Below are 26,839 nucleotides of genomic sequence, written 5' to 3'. Positions count from 1 at the left end.
CCCCCACTCATCAAAAAATATTACTGTCATACGTATTATATGTCGTCTCAGTGGTCATGTGTTAAATTATTACCTGGTAACGAAGAGACAACTCAGAGGTGGGGGATAGTGATAGCCATTTAGAGGAAGCCAGCACCACCCCAAAGTCGTTTCTCCACTGCTTTTGTCGGCCACAGACAAGATCGTGTCCATCAGAGAAGCTTCTGTCACGCTGACAGTCCGAATGACGCGGTGGAACGCGGTCTTTGACCAACAATAAGTCCATGCGTTCAGACCTTCACACCATTTTCCTAAGTACTAAAACGAGTCATGCATCTCTGTCCTCTTATTATAAATCCAAAAGATCAGGTGGTGAACGAACAACCTGAAAACACTATCAAATCTTAAGCTAATAATCGTTGCTGATTGTCCAACTCCACCATTGGCCAATGGCTTCTTCATCGAAATCCAAAAAGATTTACGACGTCTTCTTGAGTTTCAGAGGTAAGGATGTACGTCACAACTTTGTCGGCCATCTCTACGGAGCTTTACACCGGATTGGAATATACACTTTCCGGGATAGCGAGGAACTTAAAAAGGGATACAATATATCGATGCTTATGAAGGCCATCGAAGAGTCGTGCATCGCAATTATTGTTTTCTCTGAGAATTACGCTTCGTCAGAATGGTGCCTGACAGAGATGGTGAAGATTGTGGAGTGCAAGAACCAAAACAACATCACCATTCTACCAGTGTTTTATAAAGTGAATCCAAATGAAGTGAGAGGGGGCAGAAAGAGTTATAAGATTGCTATGGCTAAGCATGAGTCCAAGTTCAGGGAAGATTCAGAGAAAGTGAAGAAATGGAAAGAAGCTCTCCTTGACGCCGGTAACTTGTCCGGATGGCATTTGAATGATAGGTAAGTAGAGTGGAGTCTATATTTCTTAGGAAATAAATAGATCTACGCACACATGATTGTAACTGTATGTATAGATGCTTCATCTTATGATTCCTGAAAATTCTTAAGTTGCTTAAGTTAGTAATTTCATGAAAGAATTGGTAAAATTAAGTATAGTTAAGAAAGATAAATAAAATTTGGCAAAAGATAAGAAAATTTGATAGATAAAAGAAGAAATAAACTTGGGAAGCAACCCAAACGAAAATTATTAACCTAAAATTAGTCAGTAACTTGATCGAAGAAAAATTGATAATTCAATAGAATAGAGGTTGACGATTAAAAAAAAATGAGTTAGTAAGTAAATCGAACGAGAGCTGGTAACTCGAACGTTAGAATTCTGCCTTTAGCTTTTGCTAAGCCACGGTTCATTTGGCTAAGGTCTGTAGCTCTTTCTTTTGGATCCTCGTTGCCCTCCTCAAAGTGTAATAAAAGTTTTAAACATTTTTTCTGTTGGCTATTTGAGGTCTTCACGTTTCATTTTGGTCTATTAATTCTATAGATTGTCAATTTTGGTCAGCCGAGTCCTAAATTTATCACAAGTCACATTTTGAGTTCGAAAAATCACATGTGGCTATCCATAGAACATACAACTTGGCTTTTTCATTGTTGACTGGTGATTGCTCGTTAGTTGCTTATCTCCGATTGCTAAAACGATGGTACAATTTCTTTTTTCTGTTTTTGTTAGAGATGATGAGTCAAAGATTATACAAGAAATTGTGAAGGAGATCTCGACAACTCAGCTAGGCCGAACACCTTTACATGTTGCTGAGCATCCGGTTGGGATAGATTCCAAAGTGGTTAAGCTGAAATCGATGTTGAACCTCGAGTCTAAAGATGATGTTTTCATGGTGGGATTATGGGGACGGGGAGGCATAGGAAAGACAACTTTAGGGAAAGCCATTTATAATAATATTTTCAGACAATTTGAAGGTTCGAGTTTTTTGGCAAATGTTCGAGAAAATTCAAAAGATCGCAATGGTTTAGTTACTTTGCAAGAAAAATTACTAAACGATATATTATTACCTAAAGAAAGATTAGCAGTGTCCACTATCGATGGGGGTATTAATCTAATACAACAAAGGCTTGGTCATAAACGAGTTCTTGTCATCCTTGATGATGTGGATCACTTGAACCAGTTACGTGCTTTAGCTGGAAAAATCAATTGGTTTGGCAATGGGAGTAGGATCCTTGTCACTACAAGAGATAGCCATTTGCTGACTCCTTGGATAGATAAGTATCATGTGTATGAAGTTAAAACACTGGATAACGGTGAAGCTCATGAGCTGCTTAGTAAGCATGCTTTTTCTCCGCACCACAAATTAAAAATAAGGGAAGATCTAGTGGATGGTGTTTTGGATCATGCTAAAGGCCTTCCTTTAGCACTTGAGGTGTTGGGTTCCTTCTTATGTGGGAGAAGACAAGATGAATGGGAAAGTGTGCTAGACAACCTTTCTAGAATTCCTAAGAAAGACATCAATGATGTGCTCAAAATAAGTTACGACGGACTAGAGTCAAATGAGAAAGGGATTTTTCTCCACATTGCTTGCTTCTTTAAGGGATGGAAGTTTTATCATGTTAAAAATGTTCTCGATAGTTGCGATTTTAATGCAGTAATAGGATTACAAATTCTCACCGAGAGGTCCTTGATAAGAACCATTTCCGGATACATAGAAGTGCATGACTTGATTCAATTGATGGGTAAAGATATCGTGAACAAAGAATCCGATGATCCCGAAAGACGCAGCAGATTATGGCTGTATGAGGATGTGCTAGAAGTTTTGTCACGCGACATAGTAAGACTTGCACATAAGCTCGAAACTCTGATTCTCATCTTTTGACTCAAATTACTGAACATGCATAACCTAAAAAGTCTTGTACATGCGGGGAGATTGTGACGTAAAAGTAAAAGCCATAGTGTTGGAGCCACTTGTGCCAATAAAGATATCTATTGGTCATGATGCTTTTACAAAACTGAGAAGGTTGAAATTGCTCATTTTGCGAAATGTCTCTTTCCAAGGTCCAGTGTGTCTTCCAAATCAGCTCGGATGGTTGGAATGGCCTGGTGGCTGGATTTCAGAATTTTCCCCTTGTCCAAATAAATTGGTGGTACTTGAAATGCCCGGAGGCGGGATGACAACAGTGCCAAAACCATTGGGGGTGAGTTTATTTGTGTATTATATATACTCTTACACAGGACTAGTGGTGTTCCTATATTTTAGAAACCGCTTCTCTTTCAAAATGACTCTTAATTACTCGCAGCAATATTTTACGTGCGACAAAATTGGCATTTGAAAAATCAAGCATGATGAACTTTATTAGAAATAATTGGACCACACAAAGAAATCTTATAAATATACACAGAAGCGAAAGGCATTTCGGGATGTGAAAATTTATTGTGAAGGTCATTGCATCAAGAGAAAATTCAAATTGCGATATTGAAAGTTGCGAGAGATAAAATAGAATAACCTATCTCATGTGTCCGTCCGTATCGATAGTATTTATAAAATATGTAATTGAGTATAAGTGATAGAAGGAATAACAGAAGATTCAAAGTTCCTTAAAATTAGAACGTCTTTCTTATTGTATATTGTAATATAGATGGAGTTAGCATGTGCAAATGTGCTAGTGTAAGTAAGCTGTTTAACTTCACTCTGATTGTGTCGGTTATTTACATATAACCCTTTTTATTTTATAGAAAAATGGTATGATGATAGCATATAAAGAAAACAAAAACACAAAGAGTGAGCCCGTTGATCTTGTGTATAAAAGTAAAATCATCTAAGGAGTCGCTAGCTGAGTGGTCAAGCGTTTGATTTGAATGTGGCGAATCAAATATCATAATTGTAGCAGCTTCTGCTCAAAGTAGTCATCAAGTGATGGAGCCTTACCTTACCCAATGCACGTAGGTTGACAGCCGTATTTGTTCCGCATCAATAGAATTTGCTCGATCAAAGGTTTGAATGCACCGGACTACAAAACTAGGCATTGTTAGTTGCAAAATTTCCAAATAGATGTGATAAAATATTCCAGTAATGCATGTACCGTGTTTATATGTAATCCGATATAATTAGGGATTTAGTAGTTACCACTAGTTTCTTAATCTAAAGGGAGACCCAGATTTTGAGTTGAATCTTATCTTATATTTTTTTTCTTACATAATGGTTTCCAAAATTCGTTTCATTGTCTTTGCATGACTTCAAAAAAATTTAAAAGTTTCTTAATTTTTGGGAAAAGTTCATCGTGATAGAATGTTAACTTTAACCGATTATACATAAAATGGCCACTCCGATGCTCACCACGTAACACTTCCACTTGGCTTTTTGGATTTCCACATAGCATGAGACGCGGCCTACATCTAATCTATACTCATTAGCGTTTTGATTTGTCTATTTCTAATTTTCAATCTCTCACCCGATATGTGTATCGATTTATATTTACTGGTAGATTTTGTAAGTGTTTACTAATTTCACAATACAATTATAATTCTCACAATATCGGTTCATAGTAACTTTCAATGACAAGTTAGTTTCGCCGTTTCTAGCGAATTCCGACAGGTTGAAGTACATGAATTTGAGCAAATGCAGCTCGCTAGTTCGTATGCCCGACATCTCATGTGCTCCAAACCTCGAGGAATTGGATCTCTCTTGTTGCAAAAGCTTGGTCGAAGCACACGAATCCATTGCAAATCATGACAAGTTACAGTGGTTGAATTTGTCATTTTGCTTTGAACTTCGTAATTTACCAAAGGAGCTCAAGTCAAAAAATCTCCGAAGTCTTTGTCTTTTTGGCTGCACAAAGTTTGAAAGGCTCCCTGATATTCCACATAAACTTGGAACCTTGAGAGCACTCAATTTAGGTGACACTGCTATTAAAGAACTTCCTGCGTCAATAGAAAATCTTGTCTCTTTGAGGAATATCCTTTTGAGTGGTTGCAAAAATTTGGTGAGACTTCCATCTAGCATTTACAAGTTACGAAAACTTAGACAAATGGGGGTTGCGGATTGCCCAAATTTAATCGGGTTTCCAAAGCACGAGAATGTAGCTGATCCTTGCATGAAAACCGTATTTCCAAATTTACAAGAGTTATACATTGGGAGAAGTTATCTATGCCAAGTAGACGTTACGGAGGATCTTTCCCGTTTTCCCCCTTCGGTAACGGTGTTTTAGGTGGGGGCGTGGACCACTGCCATTGCTGCATCCCTCAATGAGCATGATATTTTGGATGCTGCAAAATCATGCCATCAACTACGAGAGATTCCACCGACGCCACGTTCAAGCATCGAATTGCTCTTCTTCCCACTGTGGCGACGTTGGACCAAAAAAAAAAAAATGAGGCGACGAGCAAGTGTAGTTCGTCTTCCCGAAATAGAGTTACCAGCGAACCGACGGCGACGGCGACGGCGACGGAGGCGGGCGGGCGAACTTCCTGAAATAGAGTTACCGGCGAAACGGCGGCGATGGAGGCGGGCGAGACTACCACCGCCGTCCGAATCCATGGGAATCGATGAGGTACCCTTCGGGTAAACCATTCTCTCCCGAGGTTTAGGGCTTCATTCGGCGTGCTATAGATCGGGTAAAGCCCGGCACATCCAAATTGTATTAGTTGATGTGATACTTGAGCTGGATTTTGGATTCGATAACATTTGGTGCTGCAATTGCGTGGGAACTCGAAGAATGTGTTGTTCAATTTGCTCCAGAGGGGTTGAATTAGTGTTTCTTCGTAAGTTTTGTCTGTGGATGGTTGGTAGGGAATTCACTGGTAATCGACGTTACACGCTGCAAAATCGGTGACAATCTCTAGAAGTTATAGCATTTCTTCAGAGAGAGAGAGAGAGAGAGAGAGAGAGAGATTTGGGGGTGCATTTGACGTGTCTAGGATATGTAGTATGTAGCTATCAATCATAAAGATGTGCAGCTGGTGACCGATTTGACAGGAGAATTGAATTTTGAGAAACTTAGGTTATCGGCATAGGACTCTTGTCGCTAAGTTTTGTCGGGCACTTGAAGAGGCAAAACTATAGAGGAATGAAGAAGGTGCGGGGAGATGGCAAGCCTCCGCCAAGTGTTGCTTGACAGTCAGAGTCATTTTTGCCATTTTTTTACTTTGGCAACTAGGGAGAAATGAAATCAATTCTAACTAGGGCATGACAGTAACATGAGCATTGGCTTCATAGATAACTCGTTAGGTGGTTATTTTCTCTCGCTCTTTGGACTGTGGGTAGGAAAAAGAGAAGAGTCACGGGACATGGATTCGTTCCATGTATACTATACAGGACCTGCAACATCTTGATCTTATAGCTATGAGACATGGATTCTTTCAATTAGTTGCTGCCTATTGATACTAAAATATTTCTACGCTGGCACTTGATGCTGATTTCCCGCCGATTGCCTCGCATGCACATATGAGAGAAATTCTGGCTCTTATATTTTTTTTTTCTCCTAAAAAGTAACAAGACTTATTTGCTTTTCTTATGTAAGGCAAAGCTTGCTTTGGACAGTCTTGAAATCCCAGTTAAGGAAGAAACTTATTTTCAATAACCAGGTGCAATTCAGATATGTTACTTTAAAAAAAAATTACAGTTAAGGGAAGTAATTCAAGTTAAGGTAACATTAGTTTGTTCTCTTCTTGCATACATGAGGGCATCCGCTTGCTAAATTGTGGTGTGTGGCATGTCTTTCTAGTATGATTTTTCTTCCGTCTAACATTTCATGTCTCTTAGGCTTGTCCAGAACTCATAATTTTTACTCGGACTTTATTGACATAAAATAAGTTAATTTACACAGTGAAATAGGATCTGTTTCATTGTGATTTGAGCAATATGGACAATGTCTTATTTTTTGAATTATTATTTTGAAAGAAGAAGCTCATTTACTGTGCCGCCATGAAAACTCTGACTTTAAAAGGTAGAAATTGATACTTATGCTCCTCTTAATAATCTGCTCTTAATATGACATCAAGCAAGAGGACGCATTTTGCAGATAAGGAACCACGTTGCTCAATCTCCACCATGTGAAGCTCAAAAACTAGCCCTAATTAGTGCATATTATCGTGATAGAGAGCCCGAGACCGCCGTTATAATGGTGAGCATGGTTCATATGCAATGTTTGGAAGATGTAGCTGACTGAAATCCATCCTAGGTGTTAGTAGACGAGTCATCCGTAAATCTTCTCTCGGTCAGATCGCCGGTGCCAATAATTCTATGAGAGAACTTTCCATCCGTAGTGAAAGCCTCAATGTATGCTCTGTTTGCAGCATGTTGTTTTTTCTCCAAGGACATTAGTTTTAAGCCATGGCTAACCCAAACACACTTCTTTTAAATCCGATGCAAGAAGTTTGCCAAGGCATAGAGCCTAGTTACTATCAATTGAATTAAATATTGCACTTGAGATATTATTTGCTTGCTTGAAAATCTGTTTTACGGAGTACAGATACTTCTTAAAATTGATATTATTGGGACCCAAATGTGAACTTCCCAAAGTCAAGCATATTCTTTTATCGGCGAACTTGTTTTTGCTTAGATGGTACCTTCTTTTGCAAAGTGCTTTGTCAATTAGTCTGCTAAGTTATATCTTGCATGATATTTGGACATGTTGTGCAAATAGAATCTGTTTTGGTTTTCAAGCGGATGAGCTGGGTGAAAATGCAGAATCATCAGAAATATGGGTGGCTTCCACAAAGATTTCATCTTTGTTGCCTTGTTCAAGTTTCTGCGTGCTTTATGAATGTTTCCAACATTTTGTCTTGTTTCTTTTGCGGTAATGGAACTCCCGATCAAATGCACCCTAAGTATAGTTGATTCAGTGGAGCTGTGCTCACCCATATAATGGTTGCTGTGAATGGGCATATAAATTGCTCGGTAACAAAAGATAGAGTTTCGGATGCCCTGTTTATCCAATGTAGCTTTTTCCTCTAGACGAGGTATTCTTAGCCAGATTACCATTTGAGAAATGGGATCTCATGTCCTTAATTAAGAAAAAGAGTAAGTGCAAGATTTTAATAGCTAATCCGTCGGTTCGACTTATTGAGAGAAGTATCTTCTTGATCCTTATCGTGAATTACCGACATATATGGTTCTTGGTTGGGCAATTCTCCATGAGCTCTTCGGATGCAGATTTTTCAATAGAGTGATCAGACCTTAAACTTTTCATGCTTCTAAGATAATTAGTACGCTTTGGCAACTCATTAGATACGGAAAAGATGGCCTTGACATAATTTGTCTATGCAATTTAAAATGAATTTGGTTTCCTTGTCTGTTTTATAGAACCCCGTAACTTGAAAATCATTTGGTGACTTGAATATCCTTCCTCTTCTCCATCTTCACCTCCTTTTCCATTCGTTTGCTGTTGATGACATTGTGTAGTCTATGATTCGTTTAAATGTCATACATATATACTGAACGTTATTATTGGGATTTCATCTCCAAAGCCTTACAGGTCATGGGTTACTCGGGCTCCTCATTAGATATGCATGCATTGGTTCTTCTCGTTGAGCCCCGTCATGGCTTTGCACAACTAGTTAAGACCTTTGGATTATGATTCTTGCTTTTATGAACATCATGGACATCATGTATGGTATTATGATGCAACTCTTTTGCATATTGAATGATTGTCGATTACTTGTGCATGTACAAGTGAGCTGCATGGTATGACCTTCAATAGTATAGCCTGTTAAAAGGGAATGGCACGGATAAGGGTCTTGTGCCAATGTTTCTTCTTTAGGCGATTGGATATGATGCTCATGCTAGATGCTAAGATAAAGTATAAAGGTCTTCAAAATAGTGGTCAATCACAATGAGGGCACTGTAAAGGTCTTCAAGATGAAGTTAGACAACATCCTTGTCTTCATTCACGATTCTTGGTTTATTCGGATTATAGGGTTCATTATTCTTGTTCCTGTTAGTTAATTATTCATTGGACTATAACCTAAGTCAAACTTGCAGCTCAAGGGAGTTCCTATTCTTGAGGTCAACTCATCACAAAATTACTATTGAACTATAATTTTCTGACTCTTTATATTCTACATGTAAAGCACAAATTTGGATATGACATCATTGGTGCTGATTCTAGCACAATAAGATATTCTCCTGTTTGTGTGATGTCAAAAACGGTTAATTATTGTCACAAGATGTTGAAACATGTCATAATCATAGTATGTTCAAACAGCCTTTTTAGTATAGATACTTGTGTGAATATTACTGACGATGGTTAGAATTCTGTTTTGTGATAAGAGGATGTAGTTAAACATCTAGCATTCCATAAAGTAGCTTTAAATGATTATGTGAACTCTAACTGACAATGCATGTGCCATTTATTGCTTTTCCAATTACAGAATTTGCTCAAGGGGCCCGAGAGAAGAAGCTCGATTCTTGTCCGAGATCGAGTTTTGCCGGATGGTCATGTGTTCGGCGAGGATTGTAGCTACAATCACAAGTTCATTTCGTGCTTTAACTTAATTATTAGATAATTCATTGCATAACCCTATGTAGGCATCACTTTCTTATGCTAATTTTTGTCATCGAAATAATCTGTGATCTGTTTGATTTTTTTTTCTTTTTATGAGTTTTCCGAATTTTGGGTTAATTCTAGGCGTGCTATTGAAGTGTCCGAGCACCGGAGTTCGGACTATATCATGCGTGATCCCTAATGATGATAAAAGTAAGTATATGGTTTGTATGTAATTTGCATGGATTTCCTTGCATAGAATGCATCGACTGGATTTAAGCTTCTTGAGTGTACCAATTATGTCCTAAACACTGGAATATATAATGTCATAGAGTTTGTTGATGTGGCGGTCATCGTTGACTTTGCTTAGCATAAAATTGTGGGAAATCTCAATGATTTGATTGGTCGCGTGGTGACGACCGACGATTGTTTTAGATAGTCAAGTGATGTCTCCAAGAGTAGATGAAAATCTCAATGTTTTGCTTGGTCAACAGAGGTAATTGGCAATTGCTTCTTCCCTGAGTGTTTAGGATTGTTCAATCTCGAACTAGAGACGTTTTTCCTTCCGGATGTAAAATGTCGAATTTTGAGTTCTTTATCTATTAAGACATTTCAAAATACCAAAACATTTGTCGGAAATACCCATAGTCTTAACACAAACAGGAAGATAGTAATTTTGGACCATAATGTGTGATATTTTTAGAAAATTCGGGCTAACATTAATTGCATAATACTTTGGTCCTTAAAAAATGCTCTGTTACAAAATTTATGAGAACGTTATATTGCCCAATTATGGTTATGTGATGACATTATGTAGGGCTTAGTATATCCCGATTACGGTAATAATGTGGCTGGCCGATTAGTGAAGACCACCATTTAAACAGTGACCTGCAATGGAGGAGTCTATTCAAATATGCTACATAAATAGGTTATGGTCTCCATTCCCCCCTAATTTTGTACACCTACGGTTTATCCATCAGGACCGTCTAAGGTAGGAGAAAGAGAGGAAAGCCTAATCCGAAATTTGTACGGCTTTATCCATAGTGGTATTGTAAATTCTATACATGAGTTTTACATCATTGAATTTTTCATGTGTTATAAGAGCAGCTGTATATGGGCTCGGAATTCGCTTGTTGCATAATCTCGATGTAATTACATGTATAATGCATGTATTTCCCGGTTTATGGGCGAGTTCGCAGATTCGATTCTTTTCTTAGCTGCATAAGACGGCACCCCAGGATTTTCATAGTTAGAATCTAGAGCACAATAATGAGGAAAAATGGATTTGTGCACCCAATTTGGAATCTTCGTTTTTTATGTGGAATAGCGAGATCTAGAACTCAAGTGCTTCCCCTCTAGTGCCATTTGTATTACTAACTCAATGAGATTACTCCTCACGATTACGTTTTGTAACCGCTCCTTATGTGGGGTTATTTGTGCATCGGGATTAGATGAGAGGCTTGGGCACTATTTATAGAGTTTTCAACCAAGACCCTCTCATCATAGGTTGGGCTCTACTCGGCCCACCCAAGCTAGTCTCTTATTAGACTAATTAATTTTTTTTATATCTTACTTTATTAACACAACCATGTAAAGCAGTAAATAACAATCTCAAATTATATAAGCCCTTATTAGAAAAATTATTACAACTTTTAGTTGCTTATTTTAGATACTGATATGGGATTTTAGTTACCTATTCCATGGTAAAAATTCTTGGCAAATTTCGTGTTATAACTCGGTCTATGCCGTGAGAATTTCACATACTAAAGGGTGTGTCAACTGAAAATATGCCGATAAGCATATGAACTTGTTGGTTAAAGGATTGTGGGGGTAGGGATGCTAATATTATAGGTGTGGAGTTTGACTCCCGCGCTCTGCAAAGAGATAGAGAAGAGTTAGGGATAAGTTAGACCGAAAAAACTACTAGATATATTATTTTGCAATTTGCCAATTTAACCTTTTTGCTAGTTATTTTGGACAATTAATTCGTGGCCTTTGTTATCCATGCATCCATTCTTATACTCTAAATTTGGTGCCCTAATCTCATACATGCATAAAGTATTTCCAACTTGGAGATTTCGGTATACATAAGAGAACCGAAAATGGTAAAAGTGTCAAAAAAGTCATAACCTATTGTATTATCGCCAATTTAGTCCCAAACCTTTTTTTGGTGCTAATTCAGTTCTAAACCTTTTGCATTTATGCCAATTTAGTCCTAAACTTTTTATTGATGCCAATTTAGTCCTAAAATTTTTACATTTGTGCTAATTCAATTGGCTAGTTTAGGACCGAATTGGCACCAATGCAAAAGGCTTAGGACTTGAATTGGCATGAAAAAGGTTTAGGACTGAATTAACATCAATACAATAAACTTTTGACATTTTTAACACTTTTCCCAACTGAAAATCATGTGGTGCAACTCGACGTGTCCATCTATTAATGCTTGAAATCGGTTTGCTAGTTCCGTTCGACAAAGTATATCGATTCTACTCTGTGAATTTCATGTCGGGACATAAACGGAGTCGTGAGAACTTCAATCCGTGAGTTTCATAAACTTTCGGGATAATTACCTTACGACCGAGTGAACAAGCTTTAGAAATTGGATGCCGATTCTTATTATATTGTCCAAATCCGCTTCATTATAGTGCTGCCTACAGAAATTTCGGTCATTTTTTGCAGCTTTAATTTCGAAAAAAATCCATTCAGGGAACCCGAATCAGGTTTCGAGGGCTAGACGAGACCGAGTATTGAGGGTACGAATTCCTAATAATTGGACCATCGTTAGGCTATTAGAAATTTAGATGTATGATTAAGCTTCTTGTCGCCGTTTCTGATCTTAAAGGTCGTTTGAGCGAGTGTAACGGGTCAAATTTGCTGCGTCCGAACACCGGGTCTGTGATGGGTCAAGATCGGGTAGAAACCGGGTCGGACAACGCGGACAGAGGTTGAAGATGACCGTAGGCACGTGCAAGGCAGATCCCATGAGCAGAAGAAGCGCCTGTGGACACGTGACAACTCTCTCAACTCCGATTTTAACGCTGTTATGTCTTACTTTTCTATCACATCTCTAATTTTCTAGAAGTAAAGTACTGCAGAATTACTTTAATATATCCAGAAATGTAATTATAGGAGTCACTCTCCTAGTTATATGCTTTGTTTCGCGAATATGCATGTATTTTTGTTTGGGCATTTGAGATTGATGAGTACAAAATTAAAATTTCTAAATTCACTGTGATATATATAAGGTTTCGTATCTTGTTCATGAGTGGTAAACAAATATGCATAGAAAAGGTGCTTGGTATGCAATAATTTTATGCGATAATTGAGAAAAATACACATACTACGTCGCAAATGCTCGGCTACCAAAGTGTCATATGTATGGTGACATTTGAGATTTTTCCTTAGGAAGAACAACCCAGCGATTTGCTCGGTTTCCTACAAACGGCACCAATGTTGATGCTAGATTTAAACAGTCAGGCCAATGCTTAAATTAGCACCACCAAATGAGAAAATTTCCGAGGAGAGGCAGTTGAGCATAGAGTTGAGAGACATGAATCCTTCCAGGGAAAAAATGTTTTCACCCTCATACTCGAGTCTCACATTTCTATATGTAACTGTTGAGGGGTCCGCCAGATAGTATGGAACAAGTTGCGGCTATGGATGAAAGGTGGCGATGTTGCGCGGAACAAGCGATCGAACAATAAAATAGACAGAACAAGAAAATAAATCGGACACCAGATGTACGTGGTTCGGTCGTAGAGACCTACGTCCACGAAGAGAGCAGCAACGAATTTCACTATAGAACGAGCGATACACGGAGATTACAAAACCACACTCGAGTAACTCAAACACTCTCAGTGTTTCCCAAGCCCCAATTACATCCAAGAACGCACACGTTGTTTAGCCTGCAATTCCTAACGAAATAATCTCTCAATCTCGCAAAGGAATTACACAAATCTAACCTCAAGATTTAATCGGCTTCGACACTTGAATTCTTGATGTAATTCTGCGAACAAAAACTTCACTCGTCGGATGAACGGCACAAAAAACATGCACAAGCACTCACATAAGCGGTGCTTCAAGACCTTCGTACGTTCCACTTCACCCGACTCTTGAGTATCTATTTATATACTGTTAACTTCTTGGACCCCTCAATCAGAAGAGAATCCGCGTCCAATATCTCCAAAGAATTCGGTCAACGAAAGTGCAAAGTCCAAGATTCCCTTTAATTTTATTTTATTTCTTTTCCTTTTTCTTGGCTGGCGCATGTTGGCTTTCCTTATCCGACTTCTGCAACAAGCCAATTTGCTTTTTTGACTAAAAAAGTCAGACTCCAAGATACGAAGTCCAATATGGACTTTGCTAATTCACTCCACATCCGAATTAGCCCAAAAAATTTCAAACAAACTTTATCCAATCTTGATCGCACCTTCAAAATAATATCCGTTATCTTTAAGATAACTTTCACAATCAAGATAGATTTTCGCTTTGGGCTTAAACTCGAGACATATTTCAACAGGCGAAATGACGTGACAAATGGCATTCGTATCGTTTTATGAATCAATCAATATTAACCATTCTAGATAGTGGCAACGCCATTGTGTGCCCTATGATATGAGAGCAAAGTGATGTTTTATCAAGATTAGATTGTCGACTAAGTAAGTCCGGGGTTGAACACTTTGGATCTATCTGCGGAACACATAGCCGACCGTAAAATGGCGACACTTGCCAAGAGATGATTAGTTGGTCGAAGTCGCACTTGGCCTCGCTCTATGGTATGATAGAAGAGTTATTTTTTCACAATCTAATCAACGTGGCGAAGGAAACTACTTCTTGACTTTTTTGTGTTTGCAAAAGTCACGTTATTCATCTCACTTTTTAACCAAAAGTTAATAGAAAATATATATATTTTTTTCGTGACTTTCTAAGAAATGCTAATCGGTGCAAATTGATGGAAATTTTGTCTTTGACCCCTTTGACATTTTGAAGTCAATATGTATTCACAGACACCTTTTCTGAACCTGAGGGAAATCATTCTAGAAAGAAAACAGATGCTCCTGCACAATGAAACCTTAATAGTATTTCCTGCATCGGTACTTCTTCAACATGTTATTGAATCATAGATTTAAAGATGAGGAAAAAGGAAAACCACCCCCTAAGACACATGATTGACAGTACGCTTGGTGCTAATGCTGGTGCTGGGACGATGGTCTCAAAGTGTGACATGAACTTAACATACTGCCCCCGCAGTTCATCCACAGACTGATCAAGTAGGATCACAAAGTTTGCATCCGAGTACGAGTTGTCCATCGTCGCATTGAGGTCCGACATGAACCCACGCCTCTTCTCGCTGCAAAACTCCAGGAAATTCACCGTCACAGCATACCCATCATTCCATCTGGAACCAGACCCTCTCTCTTTGATGGCGATCCAGCCGTCAACCGGATGTAGTCGGCAATTCCCATGATAAGGCCAATGGGGCAGTATCGCTGCCTGTCCGTTGCCATACGCGAGCACTTTCGTGGTATATGATTCCCCGTGGAAAGCAGTCTTCACGTCTCCGATGTAGATCTAGAGGTAGTCCGCGTCCTCTTGCAATTGGTTGCCGTCGTTGGTTGTGATGGTGGCGGATACCCATTGGCAACAAAGCTCTTGATGATCGCGCGAACCATCGTGTAGCCTCTTCCCCCACCATTGCTTTGACTGGACGTCTCCAAGACGAAGTCAGAAGCGTCTGAGAAAGCATGCAGCGCCTTTCCAGATCCGATCTCGTCCCTGAATCTGGTGTCAGGGGTGTTGGAGGTGTTGTCAAAGACTTCACAGGAGAGAAGAAAGAGCGCATGGGTACGACGAGAGTGTGGCCATCAAAGTATCGGCCGCTGAGAGGGTCCAATTCCAGTTGGGACGATGGGTACGCCGTGACGGCTCACTTCCTGGAGTTTTGCAGCTGGAAGAGTCCTGGGTTCATGTCGGACCTCAATGGAATGATGCAGAATTCGTACTCCGATGTGGTCTTCGTGATCCTACTTGGTCAGTCCGTGAATGAATTGTGGGAGGAGTATACCATGTCCGATAAAGTCCCTGCACTGCTTGTGTTGGTTTGGTAGCAACAAGGACGAAGGTGAAGAGCAGGAAGAGCTTCAAGGGTCACATGTTTTAGTGCTTGTTAGGATTGCTAAGAATCCTGAATTTCCCAAAAAAAGCCAAAGAATAATTAATTAATGGTGAAAAAGAGAAAAGAACTACAGTTGTCTCACGTGCTCTGATGCAATGGGAGACTAAATGAGGGGCTGAGTCAATGAGTTAGTAAAAGTGGAACTTACCTATTTTTGCAACTTAAATCAATGAGATTTTCATTCTTAGAAATATTAAGTTTTTCAAGTCGAGGCAGACATTAATGAAATTAATTAGAGCAACATGCATGTGTTACAGAAAAAAAAAAATCAACGTGACTTTAAATTGGTATGATTTTGATAAGCATTCAAGCTTGTGAGATGATCCGAATAGAGTGATTGTCAATAGAAAAAGGCATGGAGGTATTTTTTTCTTTTTCTTTTTACTTTTTATGATGGATGGGTATCCTAGAGCAACGAAACAAGTGAGTGGATCCATTTCCATGATGGACAAAAAGATGGCCATCACATTCTAGTTAGTCAATTTATATTTATGAAATCACTTCCTCATGAGATTACGTGGAGTACAAATTGAATAGAAGAACTCGTGTTGAACTCAAGTTTAGAGCCATTTCAGTTCCAGGTCAAGGAGAATCTCTTGGAAAATAGAGCCATTTGACCAGCAAAATATCTATTTTCTTACTTGGAACGAACATCACACATGTAGCTTGCATTAACATTAAACGAGTTTCTATAAGTGAGAGACTCAAAAGTGAGAGACTCAAAGTAAGAAATGCATGCAGTTTTGGTGACAAAGGCTGTGATATCTTTGAAACAGAAATGCTTTCCATTTGCAGTATCTCTTATTCCACATGATTAGGTTGAATTTAGTGGGTTTGTACGTAAATTATAGTACCAAAACGGCAGCGTAGGAAATCAAGGGGTTTGTGGTATATCATGTTGTCGAATTGACAATGGGTCTTAAAAAAAAAAAAAACGAATTTTGGGTTCTCTTACTAAGCTAATGAAGACCAAAAAACAAACCAGAAGGAAAAAAAGTGATAATTGGGAACCACAATCGAAAGACAAAAACGTTGATGGACCGGCCTGATTGACATTAAGCGAAAGGGGAAAAGAACTGGTGAGACGAAGCAGGAACATTCCATTAAGTGGTGTCGATACTAGAACTGTTGGAGTAAGTTTAGCCGTAGATTTGTATGGTCTTATTCTGTCATATTATTTTGTGACATGATTTCATATTAATACGACAATTAAAGCACGACAAAATACTTATCAATTGTCAAATAGGAATCTTTTTGGTGCAACAACAAAACGATTAATCACAACATCCCCCTCTAGTGCAAACAAAATTTGCACAAGTGCCGCAAATCCTCAAATCAAGAGCCTTATTGAATGAGTGCAAGGCGTGTGAATGAATGTAACGATTGATGAACCCAACACCACGGATGGTGGCCATGCGAGAGGATCCATGGAGGTGGCGGCCGAAGAACTTGAAGACAATGGAAGGTCGATGTCCATTCCGACCTTAATTCTTGGGATAGTTCAGATTAACTAGATTGGGCCAGTTAGCTAATAAACCTATGGTTAGATTTAAGTAACTGATGCTTTAGTTATAAAGATTACATGAAAAAATAAAAATAAACTGCAGTCCTTTAGCATAGCTTATGATTCGCTTTTACAATGAATAGGAGGTATGGACATCAACTTAACCTTAAGCATAAATACTATGCCATTTCATGTCCAAATGATCAGAATTGATAACCCGACTTCAGATAAGAAAATGTGACAGAGTTTCTTGTACTTCGGTTTTGATGGTCGATATTTCCCATTTAAGACAGGCTTTAGTCCCAAATAGCAAACTTCCCAAGGCTTATGTCTCGAAGCTTAAAAGCAAGGCTTCGTATATTCTTTTCCCTACATTATGTTGGGTTTTTCTTTGGCTGCAATGCCCAACGAGTTGCAGGTTTTTTTTTAACCTACTTAGAATAACTTATCGCAGCACTTTTTTCTATACATTTTGTGCTAATTTCCTTCTAAACTAAGATAGATTTAGATTAGAAGTGCATGAAAATGCACCACAAAAACAATTGCTTGATCACTTAGAAATGGTTTCAAACAAAGCCTTTAGGATAAAAATGGTAAACAGGATTGCATGATCATTTAGCTAACAACCGATTAGTTAGGTACGGAAAGGGCACTAGTAGAAATGTTAGTGTAATCAAGTCTCAATCCTTAAACTATGGTTGCGTAGGGATCAAATGATTCTCCCTCATTTTAATTAAATTTTCTAACTAACCCCATAATATGACTAGTGACGACTCCTACAAACTTAATATGTTGTTTAAAAAAGAATTCAAAACGAAACATCTGAAATCGTAGCTTAACCTATGGGGCTTAGGATCAGCCCCGCCCTTGAAGTGACGAGCCTTTCCGATCATTTCGACGATCTGATTGAAGTTCACATTCTTGGGAAATACCTTACTTGTTAAGCCCTCGTTCGGGAGAGACACGTCAAAATTCAATTTTCATAGGATATGAACATAGGATATGAATCACAACTCATTCTTAGCCCACAATCCAAAATATGATTATCATCTATTACGATGGGATTTGATGCATCAAACTTAGACATGTGGTATTATTAGGGTTTAATTCGAGAACAATATGCATTAGGGTTGCAATTATCTATTGAATAGAAGTATTGAGTGAACTTAGTGGAGAAAAGTACCAAAAATGTCCTAAACCTTTTGAGTTGGTACCAATATAGTTCTAAACATTTCAACTAGACCAATTTAATCCTAACCTTTTTGCACTAGTCCTAAAATAATAATAACCCTTTTGGACTAGGGAGTGGCACATGGCTCTCTTAATGAGAGCTTAAAATTGTCCAAACTCCTCAGCCATTTTTTTCATGGAAAAGATAATTCATCCATTAAGTGCCATAATCAAAACAAAGATGTGCGATGTCGAAACATAAAAGATCCTAAAGGGGTCATGCAACTATAAAGGCTCGGCCCCACCACTTCAAGATATTGTCCACTTTGGACACACAACCCTCACGATTTTATTCCTCCAAGGGCCGCCCATATAATCCCCGAAAAATGCGTCTTGCAAGTCAAAGGAATCCATTGCCATATAAACTAGCCCAAGACTCCCCTCCTAAGCGATGTGGGACAAGGGATGTCACATACTCTCCCTTTCAACGGCACAACGTTCTAGCCGTGCACCGCTCACTATGGCCCACATGCTGTTGGAAGTCAGCTATGATACCAACCGTAACCATAACGGCATGGTCTCATCACTTGCAAGATATTGTCCGCTTTGGACATATAGTCCTCCCAATTTGGTTCTACCAAGGGCCACCCATATAATCCTCGAAAAACACGTCTTGCAAATTTGGAAGGCCCATTGCCAAATAAATTAGCCTAGGACTCCCCTCTTAAGCGATGTGGGATAAGGAATGTCACATACTCTCCTCCTCAGTGGCACAACGTTCCCGCTGTGCACCACTCACCGTGGCCTACATGCTGTTGAAAGTCCGCTCCGATACCACTTGTAACCGTAATGGCTTGTGCTCACCACTCGCAAGATATTATCCGTTTTGGACACACGATCCTTATGGTTTTGTTCCTCTAAGGGCCGCCCATACAATCCTCGAAAAAAGCATCTTGCAAGGCAAAGGGATCCATTCCCATATAAACTAGCCTAGGACTCTCCTCCTAAGCGATGCAGGATAAGGGATGTAACATAAATCGGCTATAACGCCCTATGGTGCTCAGGGGGAGGACATATGACGTTCTAGGCACGTCATTCCCATTTCGACCTGCTTCTTTTTCTTTCTTTCCTTTATTAACACGCAGAACCTAAATCCCTACGAAACTCAATAAGAAAATACAACAAGAGAAAACAACATAGTTTTGCTAATGACTGGTGTCGCATTGTAACCGGTACTCCGCCGGAGCTATACGATCAACATCCGAACACTCCAAGAATGAGAATATCTTCTCAAGTTTGTCGATCCATAATTCAGCATTGTCAAGATTTCCAGTTCCAGCAAATTTTGGAGGTCGTAACCTCAAAAATTGTTCAATTAGCCCTTGCATATAACGCCCGCCATTTCCACATCTACTCTTAGACGTCGAAGCATTTCCAGTAGCATTCGCTGCTTGTTGTTAGACCTGTTGCTCCATGAAGCTCCCAATTTAGGCTAAGGCTTGCAAAATTCCGTCCAATTGGGGATTACGTGTTGGCTTTCCTCGAGTGCTCATGGTGTTTTTCACTCAAACAGTTTGCTACATGGGAAGTTTCTACATCACCGCCACCATTAATACATAACCAAAGACAAAAACAATCATAACACAATCGGTAGTCACATGTACTTAGTGTTTCTCAATTCTAACCCATGACTCCAACGCACATTATCACTCCATGTTTAACCTCGCTCTGATTCCAAAATCGGCTGTAACGCCCTATGGTGTTGCGGGGGAGGACATATGATGTTCCAGGCACGTCCTTCCCATTTCGACCTACTTCTTTTTCTTTCTTTTCTTTATTAACACGCGGAAGCTAAATCCCTACGAAACTCAACAAGTAAAACACAACAAGAGAAAACACCATAATTTTGCCAATTTTACAATTTGGTTTACAAATCTTATATACATATTATCCAAGTAAGGCTAGGGTAAAGGGGTTGCCTAGCTCCACTAGTGTGGTTAAGGCGACAAACCGGCTTCCCTCCTTAGCCCAACTCGACGCGACCGTTCCTAACTTGCGGCCTCTCATGACACGCGATCATTTGCTGTCATTGAATTCCCGGCGGTCCGTCGATGTCGCTATCATACCACATGTATCCTACTATAATGTGGGACCAAGCTCTCGAGTCCCTCCTCCATGTACATAGTATTAAAGTGTCAACTGTAAAACATATCCAAGACATGGAAGCGATGGAACATCAATACCTACAAGCCTGAAAATTTAAGGAGTGAGATACACATCTCAGTAAGTAAAACACCTAGACCTAAGGTAGGAGGACGGCTCCATGCCAGGCCTACGTATCAAGCAATCAAATGGTAAAGCAACAAGAAACAAGAGGAACTCATCAAGCCATTCTTGGCCTCCTTGCATAGTTACTAATATGCATGTGATAACCCATTAGTTCAGTTTAGTAAGGTCCAGGACTTTTATGTACCCACCCCGTTCTCACTTGATAGGCATCTCGGTGTGTACCTACCAAGGCATCCCTTGCAAGGCAACCCATCCCTAGCCCAAGAAGGTTCTTCCATTGTTCCGCTCGACCCGTCCCATACCAAGCCTTGCAATCAATGAGTGTCATCTCATCCTTGAATGAGGCAGTGATCGCAATAAATGACCCTTGAATGAGGTAATAATCGGTAATAGTGACCCTCAAATGAAGCAGTATGTCATGACCTGAACCCAACGAGCCGTCGACATCCCACCTGGCCACGATTGCGCACCGTTCTCTAGGATCCAAAGGCCAACAAAATAAAATTTCGCGGAAGCAACAACAATCTCCGTACAGAAAACCAATAGCACTACGATAACTTGGGATGGTAATAACACACATATGTACATATATATATATATATATATATATAGTTGTTACAAACTCACAAACCTAGGGCTTTAGGAGCCACCGTACAAGCCCGTGACCACCTATAACAAAAGGACTGCGTAGTCGAAGCTCGCTACATGACCAAAATACAACACTCTACAAAAACCGAGAGGCCAACTATCCTAAGCCTCGTCCTCACTAACCAATACAATCTCGTCTAAGGCTACCAGCTCGTCCTCATCCAACTCTGGAGATTGCTCGACATCCGAAGGCTCCACAACTTCGCCATCTTCTTCCTCAGGTACCTCAGCTATGGGGTTAGGCACCAAAACTCCATGTCCAGCATCTGGATGCACTACCACGCCATCTGGAGGAGCAGCATTTACCGGATCAAACTCTCCGACTCCATCAAAGGGAACATCAAATCCTCTCAACGGTCCCACGATCATATTACCGTGGCGGTACGTTCAAGCTACATATGTATGGGACTTCCAGTAGATCTCCCCCGTGTCCACCCAAATCGTTGTCGTGTGCCTACAATAAACTTTGTTTTCCCCCACCGGATATTCCGTTACTAAGGTATCTATGTCTTGGGGAATACTGAACCTCCGGGGCGGTTCATTCATGCTTGTGGAGGAGAGTCTGAAATAAACAACGAGCCCACGACGGGGTGAGATAAAATCTCGTTAAGAAAGCCCCTAACCCTAAGTTAGGGCTATAGTGCCTCCAGACACATTTTCAGTGAACAAATTCCAACAATCCCTCCTTTTTACCAAAAATTCCACAATTTAATTCCAGAAAATTCCGTTATTTCTCCGAAAATTCCCACACCTTCTCAAATATTCTACGTTACTCCCATTTCGGCGTTCCATGCCTTAGACCGACAATAACATATTCCACGTGCTCCGGGGCCCGCGTTTAACGCATCATGCCATAATATAAATATCCACGTTACTCCACCGACATCATACAAGTTCACAACATTGAGCCTCAGACCTTTATAGAACACGGCTATATATATATATATATATATATATATATATACCGGGGTCTCAGACACAAAGGAAAACGACCCATAAATCTCGGTTTCGGACACATAGGAACACGACCGGATTAAGTCTCGGACAATTAGTCGAACATGACTCACTTTGGTCTCGGACGACTTAATTGAGCACGACTTTCATACCTTCTCGGTCTCGGACAATCAGACGAATACAGCTCACTTTGGCCTCGGGCGACTTGATTGAATACGACTCTTATATTTTCCGAGAATAGATCGGGACCACGTGATTCGCTTATGTTAGAAAATTAATAAATTGGGACCACCTGATTAATTCATGCTAATCTATAGATTAATCCAGACCACACGATCAATTTATGCTACCACAGAATTCAATCTACGCCATACGACCATATTTATGCTAACATAGCAATAAATAAATAACGTACGATTAAAATTATACTAACGTGCAATTAATACTACTATAGTACTAAACTACAATAATACCACATTATATTAATTCCACAGCATAACAACATAATGTCACATAAAAGTAACTATAGTTAAAATATAATCTAACCATGGTTCAAAAATTAACTAGAGTCAATAACTAACCTAACCATCGTTAAATAATTGCATAAAGTAACTAGAGTTAGGTATGAAGTAACTAGAGTTAGCAAAAGTAACCATGGTCCAATTTTGACCATGCAAATATCCTCTTGAATTCACTATTCACTTCAAGAACATGATTTCTCTCTCCTCAAATTTTTATTCTCGGCCAAGGCATAAAAATGTCTAAAAATAACCAATTTTTCACCCAAATCTACCAAATCTCAAGTCTATTAGCACCCTAGGTACCTAATATAAAGTTAGGGACCAACTTACAACAATTTTTGCAAGTTTTCCGGTGAGAAACGGGCGAAGAAATCTTGGTTCCAACCGGCGGCTCCAAAGACTCCCTTGCTTGGCTAAAAATCCACAAAACTCCAGCGGTTCAAGGTGGTTCGGGTGGTAGTCGAGCTCCGGCGAGGCTTAGGAAATTTTTCGGCAATGGAGGTGGGAGGGAGAGTGAATTCGGCCAAGGGGTGAGGTAGAGAGAAAAAGTGAGGTGGAGAGAGAGAGTGTTCTTGAAAAATGAAGAAGAAGAGGGCCAAAAACATTAATTAATAAAAGGCTAGATAATTCAAGGGTGGATATTTTTGGTGTCTTGAATGCAAGAAGGGAAAAAATAGAATTTCCCCCCACAAGACTAGTCAAATGACTAAAATTCCCTTCGGTTCAAGTGAAAAATTGGGTATTCCTCAAGAGCAAATGGGTCTTTTCCCATTTCCAAATCAAATTTATTTTTCCCGAACCCTTTGGGGTGAACCACAAAGAATTCGTACACTGGATGAGAAACGTCCAAAATTTAATTATTAAAACCCCCGAAGGTCCGATGTCAAATTTTGAAGCTCGATTTGCTATCAATCTCGATCAATAGAAATTTCAGCGTATCTCAAATTAACGGGCGGCTTTTAGGAGTTACGCGTATCGACCCGTGATTAAAATCACGTTTAAGAATTACTTGAGCCATGGCGACCTTGGTTTTCATTCAATTGCGAGGGTCAATCACTAGTCTCGATGGTCACAATCGTTAGAAAATAATTTAAGGACGTTTGGAACCCACACGAGGTCAAACGGAATCACCCATGATCTAAGCGTAGGGTATTACCCAAATTGTTCCTTAATCATTCTAGGATCGGCCTATATTGGTCCAAAATATTCCTTCGACAATTTTCATGGCCAAAGAGTCGATCCAGGATCAAGTTCTTAGGTCCACGTACTTGATTTTCCTAGTTAGCCATTTCCATTTGGTTAGTCTGCTTGAGAGGGATGAACTCCGAGTGAGATTAGATTGAAATACATCGATGAGACTTTCATTTATTCAAGGCTCCAAAACGAGTCGGAATACGGGATGTTACACAGTATCGGTAACCCATGTTTGAGGCAGTATTCAATAACCCTCATTTGAGGTAGTAACAAGAACCCTCGTTTGAGGCGTGAATCGGTAGTAGTAACCTCACCACTATAGGCGACAGGTCTTGAGTGAACGTGAGCATATACACAACCATTCTCGTGCAAGCACATAAACCAAACACAAGCTCAATTCATCCTATCAAAGGACTAGAAGTCTGCTTACCTTTCTTGACAAAAGTAACTAAAGACAAGAAGGAATAGAGAGGCTGCGGCTTGTTGGTGCTAGCAGTGGCTTAAGGCGGTGAAAAGCAGTGATGGTGAGAGAAAGAGTGAGCCGAGGGATAGAGAGAGAAGATAAAGAGGTGTGAGATGAGAGGCGTTTAGGGCAAGGGTTTTCTAAAGTGCCCTTGGCTATTTATAGCCTCCTTTGACTTTCTCTCGAAGAAACCTTTGTCCTTTTCTACTTTGCACTTTTCACCATCTTATTTGCTTACTTGTTCTCTAAGCCAAATTTGTTCTATATACTTGACAAGTGGCATCATTTGATTCTAGGGCCTTCTTGACTTGCTCTTCATGTTATCTTTTATCTTTTTCTATCTTACATGTGTCTTGCCACTTGTCCCCCTTCATTGGTACGTAATGATGATGGGAAACAAGTGGTCTAAAGACGTCCCAACACTTGGAAAGACTAGGACAGTCTTGGTTCCAAATTGTTCTATTTAGAGGACACTTGTACGGCACTCAAGAAACAAGTTTTCTCTTGGCATGTATTGAAGAGTCTGGAACATGCCACACACCTAACATAGGTGTTCCTTTTTAGAGCTTTCTCTATTATTCTTAATTCATTAGCTATTAGGGTTTTCTAATGCTTCTAGGGTTTTCTAATGATACTAATTTAACTACTATTAAAATATCTTCATGTTCTGCTAAGATAAATTGGTATCATTTCATGCAAGAGTTGATGGAAATTGGTCGTTTCTAATTTGTTTATTTATAGTCAATTTATTCAAATGCTAGACAAGATTTCCCTTTTTAGAATTGTTAAACCGATCCGAATTATTACTAATGAAAATTTGGGCATTCTACTAATATGTTAATAATTCTATAGTTTTCTTAATATTGTATTAAATTTGACTAGTCAAAAATATTGTTATTTACCTAGGAGTTTGTGCCTTTGTTCTTATAATCTAGGGATCCGTGCCTTATCATCTACCTCGAAATGTTTGCTTTGACTTTTCAAAGATGATGCGGTCGATGATGCAGTGAAACTTGACTTTTCAAAGATGATGTAGTTGATGATGCAATCACACTTTGACTTTTGAAACTTTGACTTTTCAAAAGAGCGTAGAACACCTTAGGTACTACTTGTCATTAAAACAAAAATCTATGTAATTTTATTAGAACTTATCAGTGGATCGAGCTCCAGATTTCCGAACATGGTCAATTTTCATCCGAGCCATGGCGAAGGCGCAATCAAGATGTTGCCGGGCGCGGTCGTGTGCCATGAATGGCGTTGCTAGACATGACGTCCGGCACGCTCTGGGTGTGCCCTATCATTGTCAGGTAAGAGCATGTTCACATTGACTCAATTTAAGGTCGAAATCACTCATACCTAAATCGTGCATCCAATCGGAACACTACCGAGGAAACCTTTCATGACCGCCCGAGGGTGATCAGTCCGCGGCTGATGCAAGATCGGCTTAACTCGGCTCATAATCCCACATGCCATATTGCTCAATTGAGGGTGATCAGTCCGCGGTCAGCACGTGTCCGGATACGAGATTCCATGATTGTAAGCTAGCTCCATTCCCGGCGTCCGCAGCTTTAGTCCGTAGCTTGTCCGTGATAGTGCCTAAATAAACCCTAAAATTTGGGATGTTACAGGCCATGGGCCAAAAGACCCAATGAGATGGGAGAGATTGGGTCAGCGAAATGCTACCCCTTACATTTCTCTATGACAGCTCTAATGCACCACCATAAGCTCTGATAAGGGGAAAAGTACACTAGAAGTGCCATAACTTGTGTACGGCGTTCACTTGAGTGCCATAACTTTCAAAACGTTCACTTAAGTACCATAACTTTTAAAAATCGTTCACTTGAGTACTACGTCGGAGCAAAATCGTTCACTTGAGTGCTACAAGAACTTTTCCGGCGTGCCACGTCATCTTTCTGGCATCTACAGTAACTTTTCCGTCGTGCCACATTAGCTTTTCCGGCTGCCACGTTAACATGGCACTCAAGTGAACGATTTTTAAAAGTTATGGCACTTAAGTGAACGTTTTGAAAGTTATGGCACTCAAGTGAATGCCGTACAAAAGTTATGACACTTCTAGTGTACTTTTCCCTCCGATAAGCACATGTTGCAAGCTCGTGAATGGACAAGCTATCACACTCTATCTCCACTCTAGATTTTTTTTTTTTAAATCTAATATCTCCACCTCCAGATTGAAGTAACAGAGTAATTGCAGAAGGGAAATGCATGCCCAAAAAGAAAGATTCTTAGGTGCTCCAAAAACATTCATAAAAATATTTTGCTTTAGAGGAAAGTGAAAAGTTAATAGCACTTAGTATAGAGAAATTATTGGGTGGTCGATCACATGATAGCTTTGAAAGCATCTAACATTTTCTCACGAAAACAAATAATAGTCGGCTCGTTCATTTATACTAATAAAAGGAACATATCAACATTTTTCGATAGTCAAATAGGACGGAGTTTTCTTAAAGAACTGATTGAATTGATTTGATACATTTTCCAAATTGATTGAACTATTTGAATGTTGTAGGACTCAATTGCATTT

At 39.5% G+C, this 26,839-nt stretch overlaps 1 protein-coding gene across 1 annotated transcript; it reads left to right on the top strand.

Moving 5' to 3' along the window:
• The first annotated feature begins 428 nt into the window (after positions 1–428).
• Positions 429–5,104, top strand: LOC115729691 (disease resistance protein RPV1-like). The gene is made up of 3 exons (XM_048275577.1): positions 429–898; positions 1,623–2,730; positions 4,460–5,104. The coding sequence occupies exons 1-3, from the start codon at positions 429–431 to the stop codon at positions 5,102–5,104; spliced, it is 2,223 nt and encodes a 740-aa protein (XP_048131534.1).
• The last annotated feature ends 21,735 nt before the right edge of the window (positions 5,105–26,839 follow it).

The sequence above is a fragment of the Rhodamnia argentea genome, chromosome 3, assembly GCF_020921035.1.
Source record: "Rhodamnia argentea isolate NSW1041297 chromosome 3, ASM2092103v1, whole genome shotgun sequence".
Classification (NCBI taxonomy): Eukaryota; Viridiplantae; Streptophyta; class Magnoliopsida; order Myrtales; family Myrtaceae; genus Rhodamnia; species Rhodamnia argentea.
The sequence above is the reverse complement of the archived record's forward strand: the minus strand, read 5'-3'. Positions and strand labels throughout refer to the sequence as shown.

Bases quoted from the DNA above. Each gene is read 5' to 3' on its own strand.
- LOC115729691 (XM_048275577.1), top strand. From the start codon at position 429: ATGGCTTCTTCATCGAAATCCAAAAAGATTTACGACGTCTTCTTGAGT. The intron at 899-1,622 runs GTAAGTAGAGTG...TGTTTTTGTTAG, and splicing joins GGATGGCATTTGAATGATAG to AGATGATGAGTCAAAGATTA. The intron at 2,731-4,459 runs GTAAGACTTGCA...TTCAATGACAAG, and splicing joins AAGTTTTGTCACGCGACATA to TTAGTTTCGCCGTTTCTAGC.